This window comes from Salmo salar, chromosome 03 (assembly GCF_965601325.2).
Source record: "Salmo salar chromosome 03, fSalSal1, whole genome shotgun sequence".
In the NCBI taxonomy this organism is placed as follows: Eukaryota; Metazoa; Chordata; class Actinopteri; order Salmoniformes; family Salmonidae; genus Salmo; species Salmo salar.
In genome coordinates, this window is record NC_138293.1 from 18,012,811 (window position 1) to 18,026,863 (window position 14,053).

Genomic DNA, 14,053 nt, shown 5'->3' on the forward strand with positions numbered 1-14,053 from the left:
GAGAGAGAGAGAAGAGGGGGAAAGAGAACAAGAGAGACAGGTGGAGCGGAAAGAGAGAGAGGGGGGATTTTAGAGGGGTAGTGGTAGGGAAGACAGAGAGATGAGGATGAGGGGATAGATAGAGGAAGACAGAAAAATAAAGATAGGGAGAGAGATATATATAAAGCAGAGGGTGATAGAGAGATATTTGAGACAGAAAGAGAGTGAGAGATGAGAGACAAAGAGGGGGAAAGGTTAGAAGCTGTCTTAAGAACATATAGCAAGCAGCAGACCGAAAACAGACTAACATTAGAGCGCTGTCAGACAAGCCATCCAGAAGACAACCCACTATTCTTCAAAATGACATCCTTCCTGAGTAATCCTCATAGTTCCTGAGTAATCATAATCCTTCCTGAGTGATCCTCATCCTTCCTGAGTAATCCTCATCCTTCCTGAGTAATCTTCATCCTTCCTGAGTAATCTTCATCCTTCCTGAGTAATCTTCATCCTCCCTGAGTGATCCTTATCTTGACCTGAGTAATCCTAATCCTTCCAGAATGATACTCATCCTTCCTGAGTAATCCTCATCCTTCCTGAGTAGTCCTCATCCTTCCTGAGTAATTCTCATCCTTCCTGAGTGATCCTCATCCTTCCTGAGTAATCCTCATCCTTCCTGAGTAATCCTCATACTTCCTGAGTGCTGAGGACTTTTAAACTATAATTCTCTTTCCAGACAGGGCCACAAAGGATCAGAATATGCTTCCATTCAGTGACTTAATAACTTGAACTACAATTTAATTTGGCAAACTAAAAAACATAAAGGATACAATAGGAATAAGTGGTTCTATATTATACACAATTGTAGTAAGAGTGATTGGACCCCAATTATATTTGTAATGGCTAACATAACAGAATGGAAGTCTATATAAAAGCTTTACCCCTGCACCTGTTGACGACCAACTGAGTTACTTTATGTTTGTACTCTTATCTTTTCTTATTTTCTTATTGTTGTTGTATTGTCGAGAAGGAACCTGCAAGTAAGCATTTCATTGGAAGGTGTATACCATGTGTATCCCGTACCTACGACTAATGAAACTTGAAACTATTACCCAACTACAAAAACACTGTGTATCGCAGAACATGACCTGAACATAGAGAACATACATGAGTGGCTTATGAAAGCACAGTAGTTACACAGGGTGGATTTTCCATTCATTCTCCATTTATAGTTCTCTCTACCTCAGCAAAGCAAAGCAATTATCTGAGTGCTCTGCGAGAACTGAATTTCTACAGCAATCACACAGGCAGTTTCCATATGCCTCTTACCAATGGAGATTACAAATGATTACAACAGCAACAGAACGGGATAGCATACGATCTGTTGGGGATCAGTATGGGCAAGCGATCAAAAAGGATGGAAATGTAACGTTTGAAGGGAAATGTTATCTTATACAGCTGACCAAAGGCGTCTTCAGGAGCTACATTTACAGATCTTACATGAGTGAGATCAATATTCTCTGTTGGGGACGGGGGTTACAGTAGGGGGAACACTTTAAAGTAAATGTACACAAATGGGACTTTCTCGCACCAGGAGTTTCTCGCACCAGGTCACAAGGTAAGGAAAATCTCCTGGCCCTACACAACTCCTCCCTCTTCCCTCCTGAGGCTTTCTCCATCATGCACTGAATGATGGAGACTAAGGGCTCAATTCAATCAGACCCGCTTTAGCCGATATCCACATGTTGGAGGTGGAACTGCGTTAGAGCTGTCAAATCCACAAGGGGCTCCTGGCATTATGCCTAAAGCAGACATTGCCATTAGCTGCATGGAGTCATATTAAGAGAAATCCCATGCAGCCTTGTTTACAATTTCGAAACACCAGAATTTGAGATGTATTCTACACTTCCATTAGGCTGTTAGAAATCCTAATTATTTAGTTGGATGATTTGAGCTTCGTTATTAGGGCTCCCGAGTGGCGTACTGGTCTAAGGCACTGCATCTCAGTGCAAGAGGCGTCACTACAGTCCCTGGTTTGAATCCAGGCTGTATCACATCCCACCGTGATTGGGAGTCCCATAGGGCAGCGCACAATTGGCCCAGCGTCGTCCGAGTTTGGCCGGGGTAGGTCGTCATTGTAAATAAGAATTTGTTCTTAACTGACTTGCCTAGTTAAATAAAGGTTATATATATATATATATATTTCTATATAGCCTAAACTTTCTCATTCTGAACTTGTAACGCGAATGGGATGGGTGTAGGTTCGTGACAAGCAGCTGCTCCCTGATTTAACAGCTCCAACGCAGTTATACCTCTGACACCGCCAAAACATCAGTTATGCAGGTGTCGGCTATCGCCAGTTAACGTTTCATCTGATTGAATCACTATTTCTAAATTAGACTAATTCAGGTAATTTAAGACTCCAACCAGAAGGAATTTAGAGCCAACCCAGTATGGGTCAATGGATTATTTCTTCATGCAATTTCAACCTGCTAATATACCAGCGCTATAAACGATAAGGTCTTGCTTAAAACTATAATGGCATTAACAAAATAATGAAGAGGATCATCATGATTGATATGATACTACAATAACTGGTTCAACTAACCACCACAACAGCTGACAATGCTACTATGTACTGCTACTATACTACTACTGATACTAATAATGCTACTACTATACAACTGCTGCTACTACTACTACTACTATTACTGCCACCACTATACTACTACTACTACTACTACTACTACTACTACTACTACTACTACTACTACTACTACTAAAACAACCAAAACCAGAATTTTTACCTACTATTTATGAGCAAAAAAATAAACGGACATAAACAATGGCATCAAAATAATGCCTAGCAAACTATTGGTATAAACCTAATCACAAACAAACACCTTAGGAGCTATGCTACATGGATGCTGCCTGGTTGCCCACCATACTGACAGCATTTTGCAACCTTGTGCTCGTTTAATAAGAGCTTATCATGCAAGTCTGTTCCTGCATCTGTTTGATTACTGACATCCAGGTTATGTGTAGGCTTTCTGCTTGTTGTGATGACACCAGTTAATTAACTATATAATTGAGCTCCATGAAGCAAATAACTGAATGATGATCTGCATGACCATCTTGCCTGTCACTAAGCAGTTGTAAAGGAACATCCATCTAAATAGGCTGAAGGTAAGGAGGAACAGTAGGTTGTCCCCCACCAAAGGGTACATTTCAAAAATGCAATTCCAGTAAATCTGGAAGGCTCTGTTTGAGCAACCATTGTTTTTAGCCACTTCTGCTGTAGTTATGTAGCAAAAGTCGAATACCAACCATAACCATAGAAGCATAGCAAACACAGTCGACATATTCAGCTAAAGAGGGTAGAGGAAGAAGTAGAGGATGGAGCAGAGAACGCTGCTTGGTGCTCAAATTAGACATCGTGCAATACTGTGTGGTTTCTCCATTTTCCTTACTCGTATCTTGTTTTCCTCTCACTCACAAGTTAGCAGGACATTTGTGTTGTTATCGAGCAGCACTGACCTTGCTGATAGCTGCTTTATTGATGAACAGTTCGACGTACGATGACTGATATCTTGTTGTCTTACCTAGCTACAGTTGAAGTGGGAAGTTTACATACACTTAGGTTGGAGTCATTTATACTCGTTTTTCAACCACTCCACAACTTCCTTGTTAACAAACTATAGTTTTGGCAAGTCGGTTAGGACATCTACTTTGTGCATGACACAAGTCATTTTTCCAACAATTGTTTACAGACAGATTATTTCACTTATAATTCACTGTATCACAATGCCAGTGGGTCAGAAGTTTACATACACTAAGTTGACTGTGCCATTAAACAGCTTGAAAAATTCCAGAAAATGATGTCATGGCTTTAGAAGCTTCTGATAGGCTAATTGACATCATTTGAGTTAATTGGAGGTGTACCTGTGGATGTATTTCAAGGCCTACCTTCAAACTCAGTGCCTCTTTCCTTGACATCATAGGGCAATCAAAAGAAATCAGCCAAGACCTCAGAAAAATTATTGTAGACCTCCACAAGTCTGGTTCATCCTTGGAAGCAATTTCCAAATGCCTGAAGGTACCACGTTCATCTGTACAAACAATAGTACGCAAGTATAAACACCGTGGGACCACGCAGCCGTCATGAATGTACTTTGGTGCGAAAAGTGCAAATCAATCCCAGAACAACAGCAATGGACCTTGTGAAGATTCTGGAGGAAACAAGTACAAAAGTATCTATATCCACAGTAAAACGAGTCCTATATCAACATAACCTGAAAGGCCGCTCAGCAAGGAAGAAGCCATTGCTCCAAAACCGCCATAAAAAAGCCAGACTACGGTTTGCAACTGCACATGGGGACAAAGATCGTACTATTTGGATAAATGTCCTCTGGTCTGATGAAACAAAAATAGAACTGTTTGTCCATAATGACCATCGTTATGTTTGGAGGAAAAGGGGGAGGCTTGTGTAACCAATGTGAAATGGCTAGCTAGTTAGCGGGGTGCGTACTAATAGCATTTCAATCTGTGACGACACTCGCTCTAAGACCTTGAAGTAGTTGTTCCCCTTACTCTGCAAGGGCCACGGCTATTGTGGAGCGATGGGTAACGATGCTTCGTGGGTGTCAGTTGTTGATGTGTGCAGAGGGTCCCTGATTCGAGCTCAGGTAGGGGCGAGGAAAGAGACAGAAGCTAAAACTGTTACATTGATGCTGTTGACCCGGATCACTAGTTGCTGTGGAAAAGGAGGAGGTCAAAAGGGGGGTGAGTGTAACCAATGTGAAATGGCTAGCTAGTTAGCGGGGTGTGCGCTAATAGCATTTCAATCGGTGACGTCACTTGCTCTGAGGCCTTGAAGTAGTTGTTCCCCTTGCTCTGCAAGGGCCACGGCTTTTGTGGAGCGATTGGTAACGATGCTTCGTGGGTGTCAGCTGTTGATGTGTGCGGAGGGTCCCTGGTTCGAGCCCAGGTAGGGGCGAGGAGAGGGACAGAAGCTATACTGTTACACTTGCAAGCCGAAGAACACCTTCCCAACCGCGAAGCACGGGGGTGGCAGCATCATTTTGTGAGGGTGCTTTGCTGCAAGAGGGACTGGTGCACTTCACAAAATAGATGGCATCATGAGGGAGGAAAATTATGTGGATATATTGAAGCAACATCTCAAGACATCAGTCAGGAAATTAAAGCTTGATCACAAATGGGTCTTCCAAATGGACAATGTACCCAAGCATACTTCCAAAGTTGTGGCAAATGGCTTAAGGACAACAAAGTCAAGGTATTGGAGTGGCCATCACAAAGCCCTGACCTCAATCCTATAGAAAATTTGTGAGCAGAACTGAAAAAGCATGTGTGAGCAAGGAGGCCTACAAACCTGACTCCATTACACCAGCTCTGTCAGGAGGAATGAGCCAAAATTCACCCAACTTATTGTGGGAAGCTTGTGGAAGGCTACCTGAAACATTTGACCCAAGTTAAACAATTTAAAGGCAATGCTACCAAATACTAATTTAGTGTACGTAAACCTCTTGACACACTGGGAATGTGATGAAAGAAATAAAAGCTGAAATATATCATTCTCTCTACTATTATTCAGACATTTCACATTCTTAAAATAAAGTGGTGATCCTAACTGACCTAAGACAGGGAATTTTTACTAGGATCAAATGTCAGGAATTGTGAAAAACTGTGTTTAAATGTATTTGGCTAAGGTGAATGTAAACTTCTGACTTCAACTGTACCTTAAGATGAATGCACAAACTGTAAGTCTCTCTGGATAAGAGCGTCTGGTAAATGACAAAAAATGTAAATGTAAAACCAAAACAGTCAGCGTTAACAGACAAAGAAGAGAGAACCTCTGCTTGTCAATGACATATGTTTGCATTGCAACCCTCCTTACCTGCACTATAGAAGCCCCCTGATAATGCTTGTCCTACTTAATATGGGCATCGTGCCCCTCTCCCATGTGTACATCCAAGAACCAGGCCATATAGCCTTCAATGGATGCATTTACACAGGCAGCCCAATTCAGATCTTTTTCAGAGCTGATTGGTCAAAAGATCAATTTGTGTAAAAAAATGATCAGAATTGGGCTGCCTGTGTAAATGCAGCCTATGTAGGGGAAAACATATGAGACCCACCCGATGTTCTTTCAGGTAATCATCTATGGTTAATCTTCAATTGATCTATAATGAATGGTAAAACCTACATATTTGTTGAAGCATCATCAAACTCATAATAATCCAGTACTATGGAGAGCTCCCAGATTCAGCAGATGACATTATGGTCTTTGTCAGTTAGGCCTCTAATCACAGAAAATGCTAATGCATTAATCAATCCATTGGCTGTATAGGCTTATGTCATTTTACATAGGCGTCACATGCTGCATAAACTAGCATGGCATATCAATATTCATGATTTGCAGTTTCATTATAATCACTGTGTGGGAGAAAACTAACAGGGCTAAATATTTTCCTTCCTGTTTTTTCTTGAACGCACCCTTGGGAGTCATTTTTGCATAATCCAACTAGTTTTCGAACATTCTCTAAATTATGTGGGTGTTGAGTTATATGATCAATAAAATAGAGATTAAACAAGAGAGATGTGACTATTCGGGTCACAAGATTAAAATGATTTATTCTCTATCATGTTCGCCACTTTACATCATCGCTACTGTATGAATCTGTGATATAACACAAATGACAGAACGACATGAAGAGAGCTCGTTAACCTTGAATAAGTAGATTTATGGCAACCTCATCATTAATCCTAGCTTTGATCGTGACTGCCATACCAATGCACAGTGCCGTGACTGAAAATTACACACATTTTGCGCGGCTACCTGTAGGCAATGTGGTGCATACAATAAGATACAGCTGCATTTTGTTGCATTTCCGCTGTCAGTGACCGCATATTCATTCAAAACCATAGATATCCTATTACATTATATTATTATTATAGTATTCTAATTCCTAATTGCATTAACTCACCTACCTCAACGAAATAGAAACATGGCAGCAAGGTAACGCTGTCTTTGGTCACCTTCACTTTTAATCTCTCTTTTGCAGACATGATGAACCTCCTGTCTCTCCTTTGAGAGGCCGGAGACAGAGAGTTGTATTTAATTCCGCCCGTAATTTTGGCAATATAAGAGATTACGCTTCTGTAGCTGGTGGTTTCAGCTCCATCGCCAAGTGTCGTGCTTGTGTTGAAGGGACCGCTCCACTGCAGCCAGTCACTCGCGCAAAAAAATCACTGTATCGAAACCAGCCACAAAACCAAATGATAAAATTCAAAACATTGTGCGTAATTAGGTATATAGAGGGGAGAAACATGTTCCAAATATTGCATTACATTCCTTGTGAGTATTTAGTATTTGCAGATGACAACAACGATGTGGAACGTATCGAGAAGGAAAATGCTAAAAAGATCGATACAAGTGACGTCAGAACAAGTGTACTAAAAACCTATTTTTCGCACGGGTGGCGCGCATTAGAGTACGCGCATACCCGAATGAATACTGGGTGCATGACAAGTGTTTGTATGTGCTACACATATAACTATCGTAGAGTCGACCCTCTAGTGTTGCACCACTAATTGTTCATTTTCATGTCAACACAAAATCCATTTTGCCTTGGTAGTCTAGGGGTCTAGATCAGAGAGCTGCAGGCAGAGGAACAGACAGACGCACACACACACACACACACACACACACACACAAATACCCACCTCCAACTTCATTGCTGTACAACACAAACACATCCTCAACTTCCCTCTGGTTTTCCCCTTTTTACAGAATGCTTTCCAATCCAGTTTTGCCCATTTTCTCTTGCTTTCTGTGTTATTCCACACATGTCTTTAAGTGTGAGAATCCTGCCATCTTCCACTTTTTCTTATGACAACCTAGTGAATACTGAGACAGTTTGTTGAAATGTGCCACCCCATCTGGGATTGAAACGCTCAGCTCAACCACAGTGTCTGTTAACTCCTTCATGTGGTCAGTGAGTTCACTTCATGTTCTTATGTGGTGGTGGCAGTTGCATCATCATGGTATTGTGACTGTCATTTCAGCTTTATTCATTATCTGGAAGGCATTTGGGAATTTCAGAGCACACCATCAGTTGCCCTGTCCTTCCAATAAACACTGGGCAGTCAGTTTATTTATAACCCACAATAGCTTCGTGCAGACAGAAATGGAAACCCCACATGCGTTCATCTCCAGTTTACTCTCTCTTGAATTACTTCAGATATGAGATAAAAAGCGCTTGGGGATTAAGCATAGCTGTAGTGTAGGCTGCAGAAAAGTTTGATGAGATGTGTTTCACCTCAGGTGTCCAGAAGTCAAAGCAGATAACTGCTGCCATCTAATGGTAGAGCTTTAATATTACAATAGAAGGGAAGACAGCATCCCAATTGTTATGAAAAGCTTCCTTTCCTCTCTACCTTAGTACTGTACCTACCCTTGACGACCAATTATCTTCAAGGACCTGATAAACAATGACCTGAGTTCTTCTGAGACATGTGAGCTGACCAGAAAAACTGTCCTTGTGATAGAGTACCGTGTGGCTCAGTTGGTAGAGCATGGTGTTTGCAATGCCAGGGTTGTGGGTTTGATTCCCACGGGGGACCAATACGGAGAAGAAAAAAATAAATGGATGAAATGTATGCATTCACTACTGTAAGTCGCTCTGGATAAGAGTGTCTGCTAAATGACTAAAATGTAATTGTAGTACATCTACTGCATAACACAGAGTTTTTCCTGGTCAAGTAACATGTTCAGGAAGCATCCAGGGGCTCTAACTGAAAGTATTATTGAAAAGATTCAGTCCAGACATTTCAACTGTCAGTGATTAGCTAGGAAATAGTGCTATTACTGGAATATTGCCAATGGTGTGCTATAAAACATGTAAGGTCCTTAAAACCCACAAACGCAGGCGGGCAGGCAGGCGGGCGGGCGGGCGGGCGGGCGCACGTCTCTTCAACTCCCTCTGTTAAATGGGGTCCAAATGGGTGCTAATGGTAGGTTTCTCCATGAACGAAAATGACCAAGCACTGCATTAGGGTCATTCTATAAATAGAGGGGCCAATGTGTGACATTAGAGTCAAATTTTCAAAATGGTTTGATATACATTTAAATATGATTTTCTTGCAGTTTCACATGTGTAGTTACAGTCTAGATAAGCACAATGAGACCATAGCAACAACAAAACATCTACATGTCATTCGACATGTCATATGGAACCTAGTAGCCAGGTCTGTTTGTGCTTTAGTCAACTTCACTATCATTTATAGCCATGCTTAGCGTTCCAAAAGAATGAAAAAGAGAATTTCTATATTTTTTTATAGTTGATATAATAATTGAATACAATAATATAATACAATGGGTTCTGTCAACAAAATCATGGACAATAATAATAACCAATAACGACATCATGATAATCAGGAAACTCTTCAAGCAGGTGTGTGTGTGTGTGTGTGTAAAAACTAGACATCACATTCTTTCTTCTTCTGTCCTTGTTTCCTCCACTCCTTGACTCTCCTTGAAAGTGCATTGGGGCCTGAGGGGAGGAACCTTCACTCTTGTCCCCCAATGTGCTTTGAGAGGGAGGTGAGGAATGGAGGAAACAAGGGGAGAATCTCAATTGCATTTCCTTGATTATTTGCATCAAGGGGAGGGACCACTGACCTTCTCATCCAATGGGTTATGAGAAGAAGACAAGGAGATGAGGATGCAACGAATCAAGGAAATGTAATTGAGATAATCTTCCAAGGACAGAATAAGCAAGTATTTGACAGCTATTACATTTTTTGGGGCTGTGCCCAGACTGCCTGACTGACTGATTGACTGGCTGAGCAATCACAATACACATGGCCTGTCCAGAAACAACCCCTAGTCCTTACTGCCAAGAGTGTAGACATTTGTGGAGATATGAGAGGAATTGATGGGTGGTGACATGGTGAGAGCTCCACCTTACCCTCTAATTCTCCGTGTACACTAGCACGTGGTGCCGCACTGTGAAACACCGCTTCCCATTCATTTTCAATGGAAGGATAGCGGTGAGAAGCGGAGAGGGCGTGGGACCGTTGGGCGGTGCGAACGTGGGACGGCTCATTTTTTATTTTTATTTCACCTTTATTTAACCAGTTAGGCCAGTTGAGAGCAAGTTCTCGTTTACAACTGCGATCTGGCCAAGATAAAGCAAAGCAGTGCGACACAAACAACAAAGAGTTACACATGAGATAAATAAACGTACAGTCAATAACACAATAGAGAAATCGACCCGTAGCACTCACGTCTGTAGCCATGAAGTGCTTTGAAAGGCTGGTCATGGCTCACATCAACACCATTATCCCAGAAACCCTAGACCCACTCCAATTCGCATACCGCCCTAACAGATCCACAGATGATGCAATCTCTATTGCACTCCACACTGCCCTTTCCCACCTGGACAAAAGGAACACCTATGTGAGAATGCTATTCAGTGACTACAGCTCAGCATTCAACACCATAGTGCCCTCAAAGCTCATCAATAAGCTAAGGACCCTGGGACTAAACATATCCCTCTGCAACTGGATCCTGGACTTCTTGACGGGCCGCCCCCAGGTGGTAAGGATAGGTAACAACACATCCGCCACACTGACCCTCAACACAGGGGCCCCTCAGGGGCGCGTGCTCAGTCCCCTTCTGTACTCCCTGTTCACTCTTGACTGCATGGCCAGGCACGACTCCAACACCATTATTAAGTTTGCCGATGACACAACAGTGGTAGGCCTGATCACCGACAACGACGCGACAGCCTATAGGGAGGAGGTGAGAGACCTGGCCGTGTGGTGCCAAAATCCAGGGGGTCGCTGGGGGGGGGGGGGGGGTTGCCCAGGAGCCATACAAGCTACAACCACCACTGTTCCTACAGATACTGTACCTTGTAACTGGAGATTCCTTCAAAACGATTGTCTACAGTTACCATGTAGGGCACAAAGTTGGGTGACCAGGGCCATCTGGGACAGCCTCCTGGGGGAATTCAGGCATGTGAAGGTTACCTATGAAAGACTTCAGCCACCCTAGTCACATACTGTTCTCTCTGCTACCGCACGGCAAGCGGTAGCAGAGAAGTCTAGGACCAAGAGGCTTCTAAACAGCTTCTACCCCAAGCCATAATACTCCTGAAGACCTAATTAAATGGCTACCCAGACTATTTGCATTGCCCCCCCCCTTTTACACCGCTGCTACTCTCTGTTGTTATCATTTATGCATAGTCACTTTAATAACTCTACCTACATGTACATATTACCTCAACTAACCGGTGCCCCCACACATTGACTCTGTACCGGTACCCCCCTGTATATACTCTCGCTATTGTTATTTTACTGCTGCTCTTTAATTACTTGTTACTTTTATTTCTTATTCTTATCCGTATTTTTTTGTGCATTGTTGGTTAGGGGCTCGTAAGTAATCATTTCACTGTAAGGTCTACACCTGTTGTATTCGGCGCATGTCACTAATACAATTTGATTTGATACCTGTGTCCTGCATACAGTAACTTCATGAGGATGGAAACGAGGACCAGGAGGGGATCTGCAGCTCGCCGCCGTGTGCCAGAGGAGAAGTCTGCTGCTCTGCAGGATGTTTCAAGGATGGGGTCCAACAACGCAGCAAGAGAGGCAATCCGTGTGCGGGAGATCTTCACCTCCTACTTCTTCGAAGATAATGCTGTTCCCTGGCAACACCATAGACTATACTATGCACAACCAAAGGCTCTTTTAACCTTTCTGGGAAGGTTAAACTTCTTGTTAATCCAACCGCAGTGTCCAATTTCAAAAAGGCTTTACGGCTAAAGCATACCATGCAATTATGTTAGGACAGCGTCTAGCCACAAAAAACCATACAGCCATTTTCCAAAGAAGGAGAGGTGTCACAAAAGTCAGAAATAGCATTAAAATGAATCACTAACCTTTGATGATCTTCATCTGGTGGCACTCCCAGGACTCCATGTCAGAAAATAAATGTTTGTTTTGTTCGATAAAGTTAATCTTTATATCCAAATACCTCCTTTTTGTTTGCGCGTTTAGTCCAGTAATCCAAATGCACAAAGCGCATGCACAAAGTCTAGACGAAAAGTCAAAAAAGTTCCATTTGCATTCGTAGAAACATGTCAAACGATGTTTCTAATCAATCCTTAGGGTGTTTTTCTCATAAATATTCAATAATGTTTCAACCGGACAATATTGTTTTCATTAGAAAGGAAAGGGAACGGAGATCGCGCTCACGGCCACGCGCGTGACTAAACTAAAGGCTTTCAGCCAAGCCGTCTGCTCTGAGTGCTCTTATTCGCTCCCCTTTCAGAATAGAAGCCTGAAACAACGTCTAAAGACTGTTGACATCTAGTGGAAGCCTTAGGAAGTGCAATCTGACACCACAGACACTGGATATTCGATAGGCATTCACTTGAAAACTACAAACATCAGAATTCCCACTTCCTGGTTGGATTTTTCTCAGGTTTTCACCATGAGTTCTGTTATACTCACATACATTATTTTAACGGGTTTGGAAACTGTAGAGTGTTTTATATCCAAATCTACCAATTATATGCATATTCTAGCTTCTGGGCCTGAGTAACAGGCAGTTTACTCTGGGCACGCTTTTCATCCAAACTTCCCAATGCTGCCCCCTATCCCTAAAAGGTTTAAGAGCCATCCACATTGCAATAAGAGTATTCTTCCATTTACTTAGCTATGTCAACTGCAGTTATTCAATTCCCAGTTTCTCTCCCTTTGATTTCTAATTCTCAGGTGAGGGTGTTGTGTAGGTAAGGGTGTGATGTCTGTACAAAAACAAAACAGGCTATTTTAAGTCACCCATATCGAAACAATGTAGAACAATTAGACACCCTATAACCCACACCTACACAATCATGTATCAATCTGATTGATGGATTGTGTTGTGCAGTAAGCAGGCTCAGGTGTATAACTGTGGCTCCTTCCACCTTCAAAGAACAGGCAAGAGTGCTAACCATGGAGAATAGTAAGACACTTCATTATTTCTATAACTACGCTATATTGCTTGTCCTTGTGTGTCTGTGCATGTTTTTCAGCATAACGTACTCTGCAACCACTTAGTGTGCACACCAGGTGAGGCCACACACACAGATTCCTGTTGAACATTGTCTCTTTAACTACATTATTTTCTCAATAACAGTCTCTATCCTTCACCTCATCCCTCTCTCCCCTTCTCCCTAAATCCTCTAGGTTATATCAGCTGTGTCAGTGAACCCCTCCCGCATTTGAACTGGCTACATAGAGGGCACAACATGATCAGTGAGAGGTCACTTGGTCGGGTCAACAGGAAGTATTATTAAAGAGATGCTTTACATTGAAATACAGATAGAGATGTAGTAGTCTCAGAGTTAATGATCCAAGGTCAGTGTTGCATTTCACCTCCTGATGATTATGATGACAGACAGTGTTAGAATAAAAAACACAAGGCTAAATCATGCTCTTTCTCCATCTGTCTCTCAACTGCAGGTATATTTTAATGTGAGAGAGGATCCCAACCACTGACCAGCTATAGGTAGGGATATCTCTAGTCTTTGTTAGATTTTTTTTTACGGGGGGGGGGGGGGGGGGGGGGGTGTATATGTTTTTGTAACTTTTTCGTTATATCCAATTGGTAGTTACTGTAGTTGAGGACTTGGTGGACTGTATATTCTGTAGGGTTGCTCTCTTCCAGGTGCTTGTAAGGGCACAGATGACAGACCGGTAGGAATCTAGTCGGGGTTGTTTAATGACGCTGATTCACATAGAGTAGTAATGGCACAGCACAGCAGAGTGTATGGCATGACAATTGTGTTAACCAAGAGTGTGTGCAGTTCTGAAAAGGGAGAAATGAAATACAATAGTAAATGGAAGGTATAGGCTTAATACAACCTCCAATTACATAAGCTATAAATAATATGGCTACAATAGGTAATCTGCTGCACAGGGCAATACAACCTAACATGGCTGTGACTTCACTAATGAATGATCAGAGGAGTGAAACTACACAGCAGTTCTTGAGGAGCACCAT

At 42.2% G+C, this 14,053-nt stretch overlaps 1 protein-coding gene across 1 annotated transcript in view; it reads right to left on the reverse strand.

Moving 5' to 3' along the window:
• plppr4a (phospholipid phosphatase related 4a) overlaps window positions 1-7,429 on the reverse strand; it is a 31,885-nt gene extending 24,456 nt beyond the window's left edge. Inside the window, exon 1 of the mRNA XM_014190215.3 lies at window positions 6,985-7,429. Coding sequence (XP_014045690.1) covers window positions 6,985-7,062 — 78 coding nt within the window. The 5' untranslated portion in view covers window positions 7,063-7,429. The remainder of the gene's footprint in view (window positions 1-6,984) is intronic.
• Window positions 7,430-14,053: the final 6,624 nt, after the last annotated feature.